Below are 18,852 nucleotides of genomic sequence, written 5' to 3' on the forward strand. Positions count from 1 at the left end.
GCCAAAAGATAAGAAACCACTTTTGCATTAGGAAGGCTGCTAAAGTGCACCAAAATTAAAAAAAAAATAAATTTCAGTGAGTGGTGAAGGGTCTTTTCGATTTCAGCTGGTTGGGCTCACTGTGCATGCCTGCGCTGCTCTGTGGCCGCTGGCGGGGCGCTCCGTTTTGGCCACTTGTCCGTGATGATGATGTCAAGTATAAACTTCTTCCTCTCCTCCAGATACACTGTTTACTTCAGGATTTGGTCTCCCAGCAGTTGTGGATTTCTGTAACACAAAAGCCAAGGTCAGCTGGTGTTTGCTGAAGATGGGGCCAGGGGCTCCTCCGGCTCTGGCTGCATAAGAGTTTCTGTTCTATACCTCTGCTTTGTGACTCTTGTTTTTTTCCAAACTGTTGGCTTTTGGGCTGATTTTTTTTTTTTTTTTTTTTTTCCCTTCCAGCCCAACTGCTGACAAAAATGGATTTCATTTTTGGAAAGTTTGAGCAAGGGCAGTTTGTCCATTTTGGAATACGAGAATACATCTCATTATGAAATACTGGGTTTTTTTGGTTTTTAAGTTAATATACGTGGAAGCAGAAAGTTAAGATGTTCTGGAAGATGTGTGTGGGAGTTACTGAGAAAGAATTGGCTTTGATAATACTGTGCTATGCTCTACTGAAAATCATAGGTTATGTGTTCCTAGTTTGTCTTTCTGTCTTCCTAGACTAAAACGTTATGGCAAAGGGAGGATCTGCCATGGAGGTAGGGAGAGATGCTACCTGAGAAAATAGGAGATAGCACTTGGGATAATAAAAATAACTCTCTTTCTGACTTTTTTTTTTTTAAATTTACATTTTACTCCTCTGTCCTAAAAATTGCTAATATTAAATATGTTTACTTTTCTGGTTGACCAAAAAATGTGGATACCTCCTTCAGTCAAGAAGCTTCAGCAGAAAATGTTTGTTCCTATTGATTTCTGTTCCTGCTGGCTTAGCACTGAGCCTGGTCTGACGGCATTAGTCCTGCCTGCGGGCATGGGATTGCCATGCAGGGGTTTTGCTGGTGCAGGACCCTCCCGCCTGGCAGGATTCCCTGCTTGCACAGCTCGGAAGGATCTTCTCAACCTTGATCTGAATATACGAATCAATTTGAAAAAAAAAAAAAATCTATTGTACTAAATGGTCTTCTAACGATGACTTATTAAAGGAGTCTGTAGTACAGTTAGAGGTGGGTCACTAGGGAAAGCTGTTGTTAGCTACCTATTTACATTTTTTTACCCTATTTTTTTTTCTTTCTTTCTTTTTTATGTGGAATAATTCTGTAATTCAGTAATAGCAGTAGTCGTCGTCTTGGCAGAACATAAAGAGTAATTGAGAAGTTTGGAATGGAAAGTATGCGGTGTTGTGAATTCATATGGAAAACAGGACCTTTCTGAAATGCATTCGTGCAGTGTCTTGCTGTGATGTCAAAATTACAGTAATTAAGTAATTACTTAAGATTTTGCTTTGTGCTGCTTTTAAGCAGATTAAACAGTGACACTATATAACTTTCATTTTTGTCAAGAAGGTTTTCAGCAGGGATGGTTATGAATGTAACAAACAATTTGAGGAACTAAATAGCTCCAAGAAGAGTTTTCCCACAACATTTGAGACATCATAATAAAAGATTCTGTTCCGTCTCAAGCTCTTGTAACCTATTTTTATTTAAAAAATAAATTAAATTAAAACTGTTCTTTTAAGATGTGGCATTGTTATTGTTGCTTTATGCTTTGAAGGACGTACTGTGGAATGATACTCAGCTTAGAATGAGTTTTTTCTAAACTTGTTATTGTAAGTGACACCCAAAATTACAGTTGATAGCCCTGTCAAAATAATTTTACACTTTTAATGTTTGGATGGCACCTTTTATAAGCTGCAAAGTGCTCCCAGCTCCAACATCTTCATCCCCAGTTTCTCTGGAAGGGAGCGCAGGCTCAGCAGCGGAAGGAGAGAGGTGCCAGGGGTATGTATGCCGTACAGACTCCCTTCTTGGGAGGAGTGAAGGCAGCTGGACTGTCATCGGGCACGGAGCTGATGGAGCCACAGAGACATAACTCAGTTGTAACGCCGTGCATGGGAGGAACCTGCATGCTACAGTCGGATCAGGATAATTTTAAAGGCTGTATGTAACTAGCCATGGACAGAATGCAGTTAATCAGCACAGCTCTCAGTTTGACTGTAAAACTTGTCTGTTACCAGGCATCCTTCCCCAATTCACCCAAGTTTATCAATTCTGACAGAAGGTGGCTGCAATCAGAATCTGCTTGTTTCACAAATTAGAAATCAGAGGCTTGGGGTCCCAGGACATCACCTGGTCAGTGGCTTCTAGAGGTTGATAGATCTGTCTGTGAAAAGACAGGCTGGTGTGTCCTGGCTTCTGCAGGTGGTCAGGGTATTGCTGCATCCCCGCAAATATCGCTGGCTAAAAAGCATTCCTTGCTCAAATCTGTGGTGCCTGTGAACAGCAGTCATACAATAATAAAAAATGCGTGTCTATCTGTACCTTAAAAAAAAAAAAAGTCCTACTACTTTTAAGGATATTTTTTTCTGTTACTATTTTAAGATTTATTCACAAGTGCAAGGGGTAATGGTTTTAAGCTGAAAGAGGGGGAGACTTAGATAGGTACTAGGAAGAAATTTTTCACTGTGCGGGGGGTGAGGCAGTGGCCCAGGTTTCCCAGAGAAGCTGTGGATGCCCCATCCCTGGAGGGGTTCAAGGCCAGGCTGGATGAGGCTTTGAGCAACCTGGGCTGGTTGCAAATACAACAGGTATACAATATATCAGGAGGTGTCCCTGCCCATGGCAGGGGGTGGAACTGGATGGCCTTTAAGGTCCCTTCCAACCCGAACCCTTCAGTGATTCTATGAAAATGCCGTTTAGACACGACAAAACTTGTCCAGAGAAGGAGAGTGCTCTTTCTCACTGTACTGCGTTACCTGGCATCTCTGTATCCACGGAAGTGGTGGAGAACTGGATCACTTTTGCTGACTTGCAGTTTTATCTGGGGGTTTCGGCATCAGTGGCATGATCCAGCGTGACACCAAGGAGCTTCCTGAATGAATGGTGTTGGTACCAGGTGAATTCGCCTGACCTATGCTTTGCAACCATGGTTTGCCCTTATGTGTAACTGTGACTCATGAAAGCATGAGTGAGAGGGGTGAGCCGATCTCGTGCCGTTCTCTGTCGTTCTGTTTCTGTACTTTCCTTCTGGGTTATAGTGTCAGATCCAGTCAGCTCCATTCACATCAGTGCGGTTACCAAAGTAACCAAAGCCTTGTCCGATTTGCAGTACTGCAGAGTTATTATACAGTTTCTCATGGAAGTTTGGGGTTTTTTTGAAGTGGTACAGAGGTATTTAGCTAAATTGCACAGTGCTAAAAACATCAACAGTTAATCTCTTTTTCCTGCAAGAAGCAATTACTATTGAATTTTTATGCACCTCGGTAATGTGAAACAATTTACCCAACTTTCACCATCTTTTTTACTTTTTATTTCAACTTAACGCAGCCCATTCTTTGTTAGTTGTTTTCATTTGCAGATTTTATGAAATTATTCCAATTCTATTACTAATAGATCATATAACACCTCATACTTGTAACAGCTACACCCTTCTCAGTTTGAAGAGTCTATTACAGAACTCTGTGCCTGCTTTGATGGGAAAGTCAGAGTCTTCCAGCACTCTGACTTTTCCAAATAACCAAGACCTTGGTGGCATGAATGCCCGAGGTGTGTTTTGCCGGATCACCCGACCAACCAGTGTGATGCCAGACCCTGTTACCGTGGCTGCAGGGTCACCTCCATGGTCCCAGGTAGCACGTGGATGGCAGTGGCCGTGCTACCTCCTCCTGCAGCCCACGCTAGCCCCCCTGCTAGCTTTTGTGCATTGCTGGAACAGGTACTGAGGGATGCGAAAGCCCTTTGAATTCTTTTCATGGACCGATGTGCGGGTTCATAAATGCTGTTTTTCTTGTGGTGGCTGCTACAGTCATGCAATAATAGATGCTGAGAGCAAGCTGGTATGATTTAATAAGCAGACCCAAGCGTAGCTGGTTTGGGTGTGCTGTGAAAGTTTCCCATTTGCTCCCCTATTACCATAGCCGCTTTCTGCCGATGTTTGTTTTGTGGCTTTGCACCTAACTTGACTGTGAAAAGGGCTAGTGAGTGGGTTTCCTGAGGGAGGGGTTCATCACAGATGACTGTACACAGAAGGCATGGTGTGAGAATAGGGGCTTTGGGTTCCCACTGTAGCCTTCCTGTTTATTTATTGATTAACAGAATAAATACCATCACCTTGGGTTTTTTTGAACACTGCTGTAAGAAAAAAGTGAAGGTTTTTGAAAGATGTTCCTTTCTAGAAGATGAGTTCTAGGTTCTATGAGCAGAAGGCATTGCATGCGCTGCGATGAGCAGCCTCGGCTCAGCCGGCCTGATCCCCAGCAGCGATCAGCCTGCCCCGGGAACTCCTGCTTCTGCTGCTCTTGCTTTCCAGCAGCGTTGGGGTAAATTCTGGTTGGGTGCAAACCTCCCTGCGCCAGCCTTCCTCACCTGCCCTGGACTTGCTTAGTGCATCTGCATATGTTTCAAAGTCTTGCTGGCGAGCAGGCTGCACGTGGCTGTGTGGTCCCTGGTGTTGGTCAACTCTTGCTGGCGAGCAGGTTGCACGTGGCTGTGTGGTCCCTGGTGTTGGTAAGAGCGAGGGCGTGTGTGTGGAGCAGGGCTTTGGCAGCCCCCGCTTCAGACCCTTGCAGCTGGGGAAGAGCCACACTGTCCGGTTACACAAATAAATGGCACTGGTTTGTTGAAGGAGCTGCAAATAGTTTACAGCTGATCTAGTTGCTCTCAGAGCTGACCCTGCTTTGAGCAGGAGGTTGGACACAGATGACCTCCAGCCCCTTCCACCTCGAGTTCCTCTGGTTCTCTGAAAGTTGTTTGGATGGAGCTGTGCCTGTATATTGGATGTTTGTGTGTTACAGTGACAAAAATGACGTGAAAAATCTTGGAGATATTTTTCTGCAGTTTCTAAAGATGCCATAGTTTTAAAAAAACCTGCTGTAAACTTATTCATATCAAGCTCACTGTATTTTTTTTTTTTTTGTTTACTTCCTTAGTCAAAATACTATGGCCAGACATTATTGTCAGAAGTTTACAAGCATCTGAATTTGATTGAATCGGACTACTTTGGGATTGAGTTCCAGAACATCCAGTCATATTGGGTATGTACAGTTCCCTGACAAATTTGATGCCAAATAAAAAGTTGGGTAAATGCGGGTGCTTCAGTGTTGAAAGTCCCAAAGTCTGCTGGAGTCTACTGTAGGATTATCTCTTTGGATCTGCTTCACTTGCCTGAGCAATGGCAACTAATAAAGCAGAGGAGAGGAATCAGGTTCTACTTCTTGTTAAATTTCAAAAAATGTATAAAGCATTTGCTGATGTTCCCACTTTCAGGGACATAAATAAAATCCTCCTTCCCTCTGAAGGGGAAACATCAACTCAAAGCGTGGTCTGTGGAGCACTTATAAAATCATATTACAATGTGTAATATTTGTCTTCAGTTAATTCAGTCTTCAGTTAATTTCCCTGAAGAGTCATTATGAACCTCTTTCTAGTAGATACAGACCTTAGCAGACATACAGACCTGCAAGCTTTTAAAATCATTCATCTCGATAAATACTGACACTCTGGAGGCCTCCTAGTCGCTTATCCTGTACCTTGCAGAGGGGACAGTATGGCTTCTAAACTAGAAAATATTCCCAAAACTATGTCTCTATAATTTTTTTTTCTACTTTTTGTAGTTTTAGGACTTATGCAGAAAATATGACTGAGAACATAGAGAATGCTATAGCACTAATACACACTGCTCTTCAGCCAAGGAAATACAGGAAAGCTTGTTTAGTTTCCATTTCTTCTGCAAAGCATCCAAGAATCACAGAATGTTAGAGATTGGAAGGGACCTCGAAAGATCATCTAGTCCAATCCCCCTGCCGGAGCAGGACACCTAGATCAGATCACACAGGAACGCATCCAGGCGGGCTTTGAATGTCTCCAGAGAAGGAGACTCCACACCCTCTCTGGGCAGCCTGTTCCAGTGCTCTGTCACCCTCACTGTAAAGAAGTTTTTCCTCATATTCAAGTGGAGCCTCCTATGTTCCAGCTTGAACCCATTGCCCCTTGTCCTGTCACTGGATGTCACAGAGAAGAGCCTGGCTCCATCCTCCTGACACTCACCCTTCACGTATTTATAAACATTAATTAGGTCACCCCTCAGTCTCCTCTTTTCCAGGCTAAAGAGACCCAGCTCCCTCAGCCTTTCCTCATAAGGGAGATGCTCCATTCCCTTCATCATCTTTGTGGCTCTGCGCTGGACTCTCTCCAGCAGTTCCCTGTCCCTCTTGAACTGAGGGGCCCAGAACTGGACACAATATTCCAGAGGTGTTTCCACATCTAATAAGGTTCTTAAAATCCTCATCTCTCTCTCAGACAGAGGAGTTAACTAGTAAGGACCAAACAGAACTGTCTAGTTATAATTTTTTTTGCAGGGGCGGGGGGCTGGAAAACAGTTGAACATCCAGAATACTTTGCATAAGTTTTATGGGTACTCCTTTTACTAGAACAAGACTAGAACTAAACTTTCTTTAAAATTGTGCTTGTCGAAAGAGAAAAATTTGTGGGAAAATAATACTGAGTAAAAGTCCTTAACCAGGTAGGTAAGAGAGATGGGCGAAGCATGGAGGGGAAAAAAGTTGGACCTTGTCATGTTCTCCAGGCCTTCTGTAATTCTGTAGCCAGGCTCCTGTCTACGGTCGTGTGTTTTGGCATGACTTCTGCTTTCTTGGCAGCGGTGGTGTGCTTTTGCTGACTTGACTCTTCTTCTGTCCAGATGAGCTTTAAGTCCGGATCAGTGGTTTTTCTATTGATGCATGATGAATGTCAGTTCAAATAGATAAGTACACTTTTTTAAAGCAAAGGAATTGCTGCAGTGAGGGGGAAATGCATACTCATAAATTACTGCTTTATTTGAATTTACTTTTGATGTTTTCATATGGTATTCAAATAGAAATGTCAGTTTGTAATGTTTTTTTCTTTAATTTCAGATTTGGCTGGAACCTATGAAACCTGTTATTAAACAAGTACGGAGTAAGTAGTTTTAAAAAAGGAAGTTTTCCTTAATTTGCATCTGCTTTATGTGGGTTGCTTTCACAATTACTACTTGATTTACTGGTTACGCTTCCCTGAAAATTGTACTTGGTAGGGATGATAGTGGCTCCTGTTTGGGCATGCAAGCCTGACGTTTTTAATATGTAGTATGTGGTGGGTGGAAGGGAAACTTACTGAAGGTGTGAGTCTTTCTCTGTGATAAATATCTAGATAGATTGGGTCAGCTGGTGTTACATTTAAGAGAAACACAACATTTGCTGTTCGTGAGGTTTTTGTACCTTGTGTTGCCTTATGGTGGAAAGAAAAAAAGAATATTCTGGCGTATTGCACCCGTTGGATGGGAGAAGGTAGCACCTGCAGTTGTGAGAGCCTGTCTGAGAGCTGATGCGCCTTTCAGAAGGGCTGCAAAAAGCTGTGCTTGGAGCTTGCTGACAGGCAGGGAATTTCAGTGGGGGGGATATTCCCATCTTTCTCAAAACCTCTCTGCACTGTGCTCAGGAGCAGCGTTGCTAAGAGAGCAGAGGTAGGGATCTCCCACCTGGTCCTCTTCGCTTCAGTTGTGAAATCTGTTTCTCCTCTTTGGCCAGAAGGATATTGCAGGAGCGGTGCTATCTTTGCTTTAGGCTGTTCTAGAAGCAACGTGAGATGCACTCTATAGGCTAAAAATAATTGAAGAATGCAGTAGGCTACTTGTTCTGTTGTTGAAAGATTAGATCAAACTTTTTGTTTCCCCTTAGAACAGGGTTAAGCTGTTTGCTTGTTTTCTGTTTCCCATTGTAAAGGCTTTGTGGAAGAACAAGATCAGGAGGATGTGGTGGATTCCTACTCCTTTCAAAATCTTAATTGAAAAATGTTGAAAATTAGTACTGGGAGGTAGCTTTTAGTTACTCTTCTGCATAAAACTGGTTGCCAGAAAATAAGAAATTGCTGATCCTAGCTAGTTTTTTTTTTAACTTTGAGGTCGTGGGTTTTTACTGACATTGGTTTTTAAGCAGAAGAGCCAAACCAGCTATTAAGGAAGGCTTCCTTAGGAGGGTATATAATACTTTCACACTCTCTCTATTTCTTCCCCCGCCCCCCAAAAAAAAAGTTATTGAGGTCCCATCTTTTTCTATACTCTGTGCAGTTAGTCTTCTTTTGTTTTTCTAGTGCTTTTGGCTGTAAGGAATTATGTCGTAGTCAAAAGATCTGGTGGACCACAGGTCTGTGATGCTGCTTGGTTACTTCTGTATCCTCTTCTATACTGTATAAATTAGGGAAAGTTAGCCTTAAAGTGTAGACTGATGGCTGTGTGTTCCCTGGTGGTGCATATGTTGTTCTAAAATGGTCTAAAACCATGAGGATGTGCTAAAATTTATGTCTGTTCTGCTGCTTGGTGGTCTACCACTCCTGTTATGTTGCCAGTGACACTGAAAGACTTAAATTTTTTTTTCCTTGATCTGTAGGAGATGCCAGTCAGCTGTCTAGAACATGTTCTGAAATCAATTTTAAATTTGTAAAGTTTTGATAGTTCAGATGAGAGTACTTTTTTTTCTTTGTATGAGAGTTGTATCCCTTCCTGGCATTCTGCTGTTTTTAAATGGAAATATGACTGTAGAAAGCCTTGGAAGTGTTTACAGTTAAAATGTTAATTGCACATGTAGTAATTTAAGCTGTTCTTTCATTGAATCCGGTAGCTGACATATGATTGCACAGGAGCATCTTCCTCTGACTCCTTTGACAGTGCTGCTGAATATAAAGCCTTAAGAGGAGAATTAATTTAACTACTTGATAATGTGGACGTTTCAGAAGTAAGGGACTAAGTAAGCTGCAAAAATTGAAAGACGTTTACGTCTGATGATACAGCTATGCAAGGCTAGCCACATCTACCATGGCTTTGGCTGCACCGGGGCTGGCCTTCCTGGGCTCCCTGGGGGCTGCGGGGGCCAGCTGGGTGCAGGGGGGCTAGCCTGGCAGCGATGCGTGCAAAAGGCAGTCTGCTCACCTCTGTGTGCCCCTGCTCCTCCTCTGGCTGCTGGGTATTTCCCTAAAGAAAATGAAATTCTGTAAGAATGAGATTTGGTGAGTCCTCTCCTACAGTTAAGAAATGCCTAAACTTGGCATGGATGGATGATCTTTTCCTATATTCTCACTTTAAGTTTTGTTGAGGTTCTTTCTTGTTGTGTTTTGGGGGTTGGGTTTTTTTGGTTGGTTGGTTTGGTTTTTTAGAATTTAATTATTTTGTAGTTAAGCTGGTAACTTTTAGTCCAGCAGTAGGGGGGAATGTTAGATGTTATCACGGGCTTTACGGCAATATGGCTGGAACCCACCCGTTAATGTTGATGGCGATTGCTGTGGCATTGTAGGCATGCAGTTCTGAGTGTTGATACACTCCCTAAAAACAAAAGATCTAGATTATTAACATTTACTTCAAATTAGGCTTGGCTGCTGGACCCCTCAAAAGGAGTTCAGATCCAAATTTTTGACTTCCTAACAGGCGCACAACATTAGGTTGGCATTTGGGTACCTTCTCTGAGGCGTTGCCAGTTTTATGTAGTGTCATGTTCGCCATGCCCACTTGGGTCATTTCTCCTGACTTTTTTTTTTGTTGTTGTTCTTGGTTTTGCTTAGATTTGGCTGCTTATAATAAATTCTGCACCTTGGTTAAGTCTGGCCCAGTGTTTCTTTTCCTAATTAGCATGGGACTTATTCATAGAGGAAACGCGAGATTAAAAAAAAAAAAAAAGAGGAAGAGTTGTGCTACAGAAGCAAATATGCATCATTACATTTTTAATTTTTAATATTTATTGGTTTTTAACGTAAGTGATGCTTGGAACACTGCCAAAATTGCTGCCATGGCAATACTCTCCAGTTGGTTGGTGTGACTAACGTGCAGGTCTGTTCTTAACCTTGTGAAGGCCTTCCAAAGGCTTGGAGTATTTTCAGAAATTTGATGTAAAGTTTTGGTCTTTTTATAGGAATCATTAAAACTGTTTGTTTTCCTTCCTGGATCCATCTCAAGAACTATAGTATGGTTTTAGTCTCTGCCCATTGTGAGCTTTGTGTATTGTTCCAGGTTGTCATCTCCGGCCTCCTTTCATTTCTAGATATCACACTGTCATTAAGATGAGGTTTTTAGGTTTTTTTGTTCACTAAAGCTTTGGTAGTTCTGGGATCGGAGGCTGGGAGATGCTCTTCTAACAGCTGTGATAGTCTGAGAGTTAGTTCTCCCAGCTACTTGGCAGAAAGCAAAGTTTATTATTCCCCCATTAGCAAACAACAAGAGGGTGAGTGAGTGGGGGAAGATTTGGCACGTGGGAATCGGCTGTTCTAGAAAATCAGTGTACTTTGGGGTTGATGGAGTTAAACTGGACTTTGTACAGCTTTGAGAGACCTTGGTGCTTAGAATAAATTAAAGCAGGTTGGCTTGTACTTCCCAACATGCTCAAACAAATTTGATAATTTTTTTTAAATTATTATTTAACTAAGCTTGCTTTGAAATGGCAGTGGCACGGAGAGTCCCGGGGTGGATGAGTCTGGAAGACACCTCTGGAAGTCATGCACAAGCAGGGCTGTCTTTGAGGTTCAGTTGGGTCATGAAATACGTGGATTCGGGAGGATATCCCTGGAGAAGAAGAGTCTAGCAAGATGAGGGGTTGCAGTTTTTCCCCTTCCCAGGTCTTCCTCTGCCTTTTAGAGGGGGTCCGTCTTTCTGCAGTTTGTCCTGCCTTTCTGCAGTCTGCGTGCTCCAGGCTCGTCATGGGAAGGTGCGTGCTGGGGACAGGTCTCAGTCTGTCACCATTGAGTGGAGATGCTGCTGGTGGAGTGTCGGGCTGTGGTGGATAAGCGGCGCTCTTCTTGTCTGGGGAATGCCCATACATGCGAGATGGATGCTCAGTAGGCTTCTGTAAGCAAAAGTTGGCTAGTGCTCTGACTGCCAGCAAAATATTCAGCCTTTTCTGCTTAAGGAACAGGAAAAGCAGCAGCAGAACGGTGGCACCCAGTTGGGCCGTGGTAAGGAGTTACTGTACACTGTAATATTCCCCCGCAAATACGGGTGAAACAGGGGATTGCGGGCTTCGAGTCCACTCGTTCAGCAGTCTGAGTTGTGGCGCTGAAGCTGTCACAGTTGGGTTTTCTTGTTGTAAAACACTACACAGAGTGTTATGGACTATTCCGAATAGGATTCTGTTTAGATTTAAATGTTAAATTAGTTTTCTCCCTGTTGTTGAGAAGGACAAGAACAGTGTTAAAATGAGAAGAAATTGGTATTAATGAGCGTGCCGAGAGCAGGGTGCAAATGCACTTTTATCTCCCTGGGGAGCCAGCTGGGTCCTGCCAGACGTGTGGATTCGGCTCATGGACAGCTCCGGTGATGGCAGCTGATGGTGGGAAAGCCTGTGGGATGCGTCTCCACCCTCCCTCCCTTCTGGGAAACTCTGACTGGGTCCCTCTGCAATGCTTTTGTATGGGGTCAAGTAGTTGTTTGGGGGTATTATAGCTTTTGTGTCACACAAAACTATTTTTACAGTGTTCAGACTGCAGCCTGGCCTTGGAAGTCATGTAGATAGTTCCTCTGAAAACTCTCAGCTGTATCTCTGTTGACATAGACAATCAATACCCCATTGTTAGCCAGCAGGCTGAAAGCTGGCTAGATTTCACGTGTGTTGTATTTCCCTGCATGTTGGAGAACATCATGTGTGTGTGCTTGTGAAGAACAAGAGTTTTTTGTGAAATGACTTAACTTTTCTTACAGGACCAAAGACTACAATGCTTCGTCTAGCTGTAAAGTTTTTCCCTCCAGACCCGGGTCAGTTGCAAGAGGAATATACTAGGTAAAGTATTTTTTGAAGAATTTAGTTTGCATTGCCCACTGAGACAAAAGGAGATTGCATCTGTTTCCAAACAAAACTTATGTTGAAGATGAGTGAAAGAGCACTTGTCGTTAGTGGCATGGTTTTAGCCAACACATGTTGGCAGATGAATGCTATCAGAAAAAATATTTTTCAAAATGAAAAATAGTTTTAAGTCAAGGCTTGCCAAACATCACAGTGTCAAAAGAGATAGGATATAATGGTAATACTCATTGTTTTAAACAGTACCTGTATAAAATAATCAGTACATATTTTAATAATGATTCATCATTTAAACTTCCAAAGTCCACACTTAAAGTATTCCACACCTAGCAAACACACTTCACTGTTTTTGTCTATTTATGGAGTATTTATTGTGCAATTCTTGTCTGTGCTCAGAGTCTAGGTATTTCATAATGCTGTTAATGATATGTACACTTTATTGTCAATGTATTGAAGAAAGCAAGATGGCTCAGCTAGATATGCAGAAAACAGAGCATACTTTGTACGAGTCTTTAATACACACTTACAGTACTTTAAAATAAAAAAATCCCACATTCAAACTGTATACCTTTTATTATCTTTTTGCTTCAATAATGTGATACATAATGTTTTAAAATTAATTCTTATTTAAAAAAATACTCTTCTCTTTCAAGGTGTAATTTGGTAAAGGATATTGATCAGGCTGTCAGTTCAAAGGTTTATAGTAAGGAGTTGTTGCCTGTTTACTGGAGTCCTTATTGCACTTTCTTTCAGGTAAAAAAGAAAGCACAAAAAACTTGCCAGCATTACATTAATAAAAATATATTCAAATTAGTTTAGATTACTGGATCAGCCCTTATCAGTACATTTTCAAGGGTGCCATGTTTTTCTTGTATCCTTGTATGTTTTGCAGGCAGCTTATTACTCATACAAAACTGTTAAACAGAAATCTGTTCCTCTTCAGCAATTGATTTGGGAAATACTTTAGTTAAATGAGTGTAGCGGTGTAAGAAAAGGAAATGTAATTTCTTACTGTCTTTGTAGGCTGCTAACATTATAGACCTGAAAGATATAACCACAGAGTAAATTAACTGAGTGCTAGCCGAAATGCTCGTTGTTTTTCCTAACAAGATATTGGAATCAATGATGTTCTCCTATCCTTGTTGTAATAGAGAAAATTGCTGGAAGCGTTTGTTGTTTCTTTCCAGATGAAAATTACAGCTGCTGTGTTACTTCACAAATCAAACTTGTTATAAGTGTGGTTTTCCTTCTGCTTCTGTGTGTTCATGTATGCCGATAAATTGCGCTGGATGAGGCACGGGTTGTTTGGTTTGATTTGGCCATCCTGGTTAAGCAAGACTTCCGTGTTATCTTGTTTTTGAGAGAGAATGAATTAGGAGATGCCGGTTTTATAAAATACTGTGCAGTCGTTTTATCGTTCTTTCATGTGTCGGGGTGGTACTTGTAACTCCGGTAACTCTCTCTCAGGTACCTGTTTGCATTGCAAATCAAGAGGGACTTGGCAGAGGAACGACTGACCTGCAGTGACAATACGGCTGCTCTCCTGGTCTCTCACCTTCTGCAGTGTGAGTATCTTCCCTGCGGTGACGTTGGGTGAAGTTGCCATTGCTAACCCCAGTTAAACAGTGTACAGAAGCTTTGGGTAACTAGAAGCATTTTGTGTCTTGCGGTGTTTCCTTCTCTACACACAATAAACCCGTTGATTTTGAACACTGGGATTCTCGTTAGGTCCTCTCTGGCTGTGGTGAGGAACAGCTGGTGCTTAGGTACGAGATAACGTTGGCTTTGTGCAGAGCATACGAAACCAAACCTCTGGCGTGTTGTCTGTTTTCTCTGGCTCTGCAAACTGGGTCACCAGCACTCCTCATCTTCCAGACAGCTGCTCCCGTCTGCCTCCGTGCTTCCTTGGCTTCGTTTCTCACTTTCCCTGTGGCTGGGGGGAGACTGGGCTGATAGAAGGAGAAATGTGCCAGAACAAGTTAAATGGGAGGGTTGACAGCAGCTTTCCTCCTTGCTGGGAATGCAAATGGAAGTGGGAAGCGATTGATTTGGAAGCTCTTCATGTTGCTGCTTGCTCAGTCTGTCAGCGCCTAAAGAACTGAAAAAGTGGCCTTTGAGACAAGCAGGCTGAAAAACTTGAATGGGTTCAGACACCAAATCAGTTGGAGCAGCAGCCAAATGATCCAGTGTTTTCAAATCTGTAACCTGAGCCGCAGAAATGGGCTTTTGTGCCTCCTTGCTGGCTGGAAACAAAAGCTGTTAATGGTACCTCTTCGCACGTGCGCTGCTAAGTTGTTATTAGTTGTATAATTATTATAGTTAGTAATGCAATTATAATAATATTAGTTGTAGTGATTTTATTGGAACAGCAATTCTGTCTTATGGCTGTGCCATCAGTGGGTGACACAATTAAAATTTGCTCATGATTTTCCAGCAGCGCAGCATGGAGCTGGTGAGCAAATCTCAGCGTCTGGCCGTGCTTAGCTTGCTTCTGCTCTACTAGAAAATTCAAAGTGAGAAAGAATATGATTATTTTTAATATAAATAATTTTACAGGTTTTTTTTCTTTCGTTGTTTCATATGCTGGCTTGATTTTAAACAGGACATTGCTGTGTTCTTTTTAAGAACAGCTGCCTTGGATGAGATGATTAGTTCACTTAGTTTGCTCTCCTTTTCCTGACGGTAGTTGGTAGCAGATGCTCTGGGGAAGCCCTCAGAAACAGAGCAAGCATATGGCGATGCTCCCTCTGCTGCATCCATCCAGTAATATTTGCATGTGGCCTTTCTAAGTCAAAGACTGACTCTGCATCTCTTTGCTTAGTTGCCCTTGAAGAGCTTTACTTCCATGTAGTTGTCTAATTTTTGAATGTGCTTGTATTTTTGACATCCTTCTGTCAAAATGAGCTTCACACCTGAGTTTTTGGGAGATTTGTAGGATGACATATCCTTTTGTCTCTTTAAAAATCTTGCATTTTAACTTAATATTGAAACTTCATATTTTATTATTGAAGAAGTAAATAACTTCTAAAAAATTTATTTTTTCAACTTGTAATTTTTATATTCATCTGCCGTACGTTCTGCTTGCCTCGTGCTTTTCTTTTCCAAGCCAAAGACTTCTGGTTGTTTCATGTCTTATCAGATGGAAGCTGTTCCTCACTTTTGATTCATGCTTTGTTCTTCTGTCAGTCTCTTCCTAAATCCACAGCGTCATTTCTGAAAGGTGTGGATACGTGAAGGGGAGGCCAGAACTCAAGATGTAAGGGTTGTGGAGATTTATAGTCGTGTAACACTGCTTTCCCTTTTTACTATGTATTTATTTTTGGATAATTCCTAAAATGTAATTTGCCCTATTCCCTAATAGGCTTGTCCATAACTATTTTGCATATATTTAGAAAAATTAAATTGAAATGTGATGGTTTGGTATGAGATATATCTGAGGAAGAAATGTTTAGACGGGTCTTCTACAAGTCTCACGTCTTTGACCATAAAGAAATCTAAATTTTCCACACAATGTTCAAATACTGCTATAATCCCCAGGAAGTCTGCTTGGGATAAATGTGAGGGTTTTGTAAAATGAAGCTGGATACAAAGCATAATGCACAGATTTAAAGCACTTAAAGGAAAATACATTCTGGCTCTTGGGGTGTCTAATTCCTTACTAAATATTTTTATTCTAACATTGCTTTGTTTCCTGTAATAGCCGAAATAGGAGATTTCGATGAAGCAGAGGATCGAGAACACCTTAAAACAAACCAGTATTTGCCAAACCAGGAAAGAATTGAAGGAAAGATTCTGGAGTTCCACAGGAAGCATGTGTAAGTGAGGATTAGTGTATACTCCTAATGTATATTCCACCAAGCGGGTCCCTCTGCTCCCCAGGAGGTCGAGCATGCTGTGCGATAGCATGATGTGTAAGTTAAACGCCGTTTACATCTAACAAGTAAAGTTGGATGTAGCACTAGTTAAGTAGTTGGGACAGAGTTGTTGGGCAGTAGTTTTTCTGAAGTGATTTTTCAGTGTGCCTTTAATGAAAGAAAGCTCTCATCAGCTTGTAGTAGTGATTTTAGACAAAATCATTCTTCAGAATTTCCAGTCTAAGTTCAGCTCGCCATCAAATGCATAGGTCTTGCTTTTGTCGAAATGATGAGAAATCAATTGCATTGTACTCATTCATTTCTCATTAAGCACACAGGAGGTGGAGAAGGATGGAGGGAGTGGGGGAGAAGTAACTTTAATCAGAATTTATGCAGTACTTTATCTTACAGCTGGAGTATTTTTTAAATAAATAAGGTTTATTAGGGACAAAGAAACTATTTGCCTCAAATACAAAATTAATTCCAATACACAGTCGGGAACAGCAGAAACAAACGCTTTATTATTTGAGATGCCCACTGCTCCCATCGTGTGCACTCCATGTATAGTAAAGTCGTGTGTTTTATGATCTAATCTATCTGGTCTTAAAATTAAGATCTACTCTGTGTGTGCAGTGTAAAATATTTTGGTAAGCACGCGATGATAATATCACTGAGAAATTTCAGATGTTTACTTGCTATAATGGTTCTAACCTGGCTTGTGCAGTTCTCGGAGCTGATAGGTTAAATCAAGAGAAAGTGTTTGATAAAATGGTCATAAATGTTTGATTTCACCTGTTAGGTCTTTCTTTTCTGTAATTTTTGAGACCTTGTGTATTAGAATCTAGAAGTTTGTAGTGCTTCTATTAGTTGTGAATATCTGTGCACACAATTTCTTGTGCATGGTTGTACGTTATAATCCAAATATACTGTATTAGAAAGTTAAATTTTCCTTTTGCTCTGTGTAGGTAAACTCAAGGATTGTTGCTGAGTGACTTTCTCTTAGGACAGAACAAGAACATTTTTCAGGGCAGCACCTGTGTTTAAGGCTAAGACACATCCTGTATTATTAGAAAACCAGTTCCTGAGAATGCCAGTAATTAACTATTTGCTTTTTATGATCACTCATTTTCAGTCGTACTGAAATTATCAGTACTGATGGCATTTCACCTGTGTTGATTCTTGATGAAATCAGAGCCATTGAGGTGCATGTGGAAACGATGAAGGAACAAACTAATTGTTGCTTTGAAGTAATTGGAAGTAATTTTGAAGTAAACTAAAGTGTGTGCTAGGATTCTTGGCTTGAGAGCAGCCCTGAGGAGAATGACTTGGGGGTGCTGGTTGATGAGAAGCTGAACATGAGCCGGCAGTGTGCGCTGGCAGCCCAGAAACCACCCGTGTCCTGGGCTGCATCAAAAGAAGCATTAGCAGCAGGTCGAGGGAGGTGATTCTCCCCCTCTGCTCTGCTCTCGTGAGACCCCCCCTGGAGTACTGCGTCCAGCTGTGGGGCCCCCAACATAAAAAAGACCTGGACCTGTTGGAGTGAGTTCAGAGGAGCCACGGAGATGGTCAGAGGCTGGAGCAGCTCCCGTGTGAGGACAGGCTGAGAGAGTTGGGGGTGTGCAGCCTGGAGAAGAGAAGGCTCTCTCCTGGTTGCCCTGGTTGACTCACAGGTTGCCCAGAGAAGCTGTGGATGCCCCATCCCTGGAGGGGTTCAAGGCCAGGCTGGATGAGGCTTTGAGCAGCCTGGGCTAGTGGGAGGGGGCCATACATAAATCAGGAAAGAGCTAGAAGATTTGCTAGATGTATGTTTTAATTTACATTTACTGTTATCCCTCACGTCCTTTCGCAACTTCTTAGCCTAGTTGCCCGTGATTTAAATTATTTTCAAAAATAGAATGTTCATAAATTGTTTTTAAATGAGAAAGATTATAACTTTAGGTTGCTACATAGTCTAAACAATTTCTACACAGGCAGCATTTTGATACCTCACCTTTTAAATTCCGTATTAATTGTTGGTTTTAAATACTCTGTAAGTCACTTAACAATTAAGAGCATTTATTTTTAATCTGTTGCCCTGACTGCTATGTGAATATTGTAACACACTACCGATATTTGTCTAGATGGATGTATGTGAGGAACCTTTACACTGAAAACTGTTGCGCTGACGGGAGCTTTTGCTGGCAAATGCTTGTAATAGATAGTCTGTTGTCCATTGACCTGGGGAAGACTTAAGTAGATTTATCTGCTTAATGGATGAACAAAATTAGACCAGATTGTTTTCAGGCTGGTCTGTGCAGCTTAGTCTGCAGCAAACATCTGAGGGTAATTACTCTGAAACTGCTGCTCATTTGTAACCATTTGTGGTGCAGCATGAGCTGCTCAGCATCGCTCCCGGCTTTCCCCACTCAAGGTTCTTTCTCCTTTGGTAGGTACAGGCAGGTTGTGTGCATGAGAACACTATTAAAATTATTATTTTTCTTATTCTTTCTGAGATGCGCTGTGCTTTGGTTCATCTGTTTATCTAACGGAATGTAAATGTTAGTGGTCCTGCGTCACTTACACTGGACTCTATGAATAATTTTTAGGACTATATAGCTCCAATTTTCTAGTTGCCATTTTATCCTAATTTTTGTTTCCCTTCCCTTCCAACCCAACTTCCCAACCTCCACCAATCTTAGCATCCTCAGCATCCTCTTTAAAAGACAAAGCACCGCTCTCATGCTGAATGTTGCTGTATTCAGAAAAAAAAAAGCAGGAATTAGTGTGGGTGGGAGTTACACACAGCACTCTTAGAGTGTAACTCAGGCAGCTGTGGCCAAACTTAGTATTTACCATCTACCTTTTTTGTCTTGTATGCGTTTAATAAACAGGCACAGTAGTACTGCAGCTGTTTTGACACAGTTAAAGTATCTGTGGAAGAAATGCTGGTAACACTTAGAGCCAGTATAAAAACACATATTCCAGCATCACTCATTCCAGTAAGGGAAA

At 41.7% G+C, this 18,852-nt stretch overlaps 1 protein-coding gene across 2 annotated transcripts in view; it reads left to right on the plus strand.

The window, feature by feature from the left end:
* FARP2 (FERM, RhoGEF and pleckstrin domain protein 2) overlaps positions 1-18,852 on the plus strand; it is a 68,422-nt gene that overhangs the window by 12,123 nt on the left and 37,447 nt on the right. For both annotated transcript variants that reach the window (XM_010080729.1, XM_010080730.1), the window contains exons 2-6: positions 5,129-5,233; positions 7,112-7,154; positions 11,911-11,989; positions 13,478-13,575; positions 15,711-15,823. In XM_010080729.1, coding sequence (XP_010079031.1) covers positions 5,129-5,233; positions 7,112-7,154; positions 11,911-11,989; positions 13,478-13,575; positions 15,711-15,823 — 438 coding nt within the window. The remainder of the gene's footprint in view (positions 1-5,128; positions 5,234-7,111; positions 7,155-11,910; positions 11,990-13,477; positions 13,576-15,710; positions 15,824-18,852) is intronic.

The sequence above is a fragment of the Pterocles gutturalis genome, unplaced genomic scaffold (assembly GCF_000699245.1).
Source record: "Pterocles gutturalis isolate BGI_N339 unplaced genomic scaffold, ASM69924v1 scaffold34564, whole genome shotgun sequence".
Taxonomy (NCBI): domain Eukaryota; kingdom Metazoa; phylum Chordata; class Aves; order Pterocliformes; family Pteroclidae; genus Pterocles; species Pterocles gutturalis.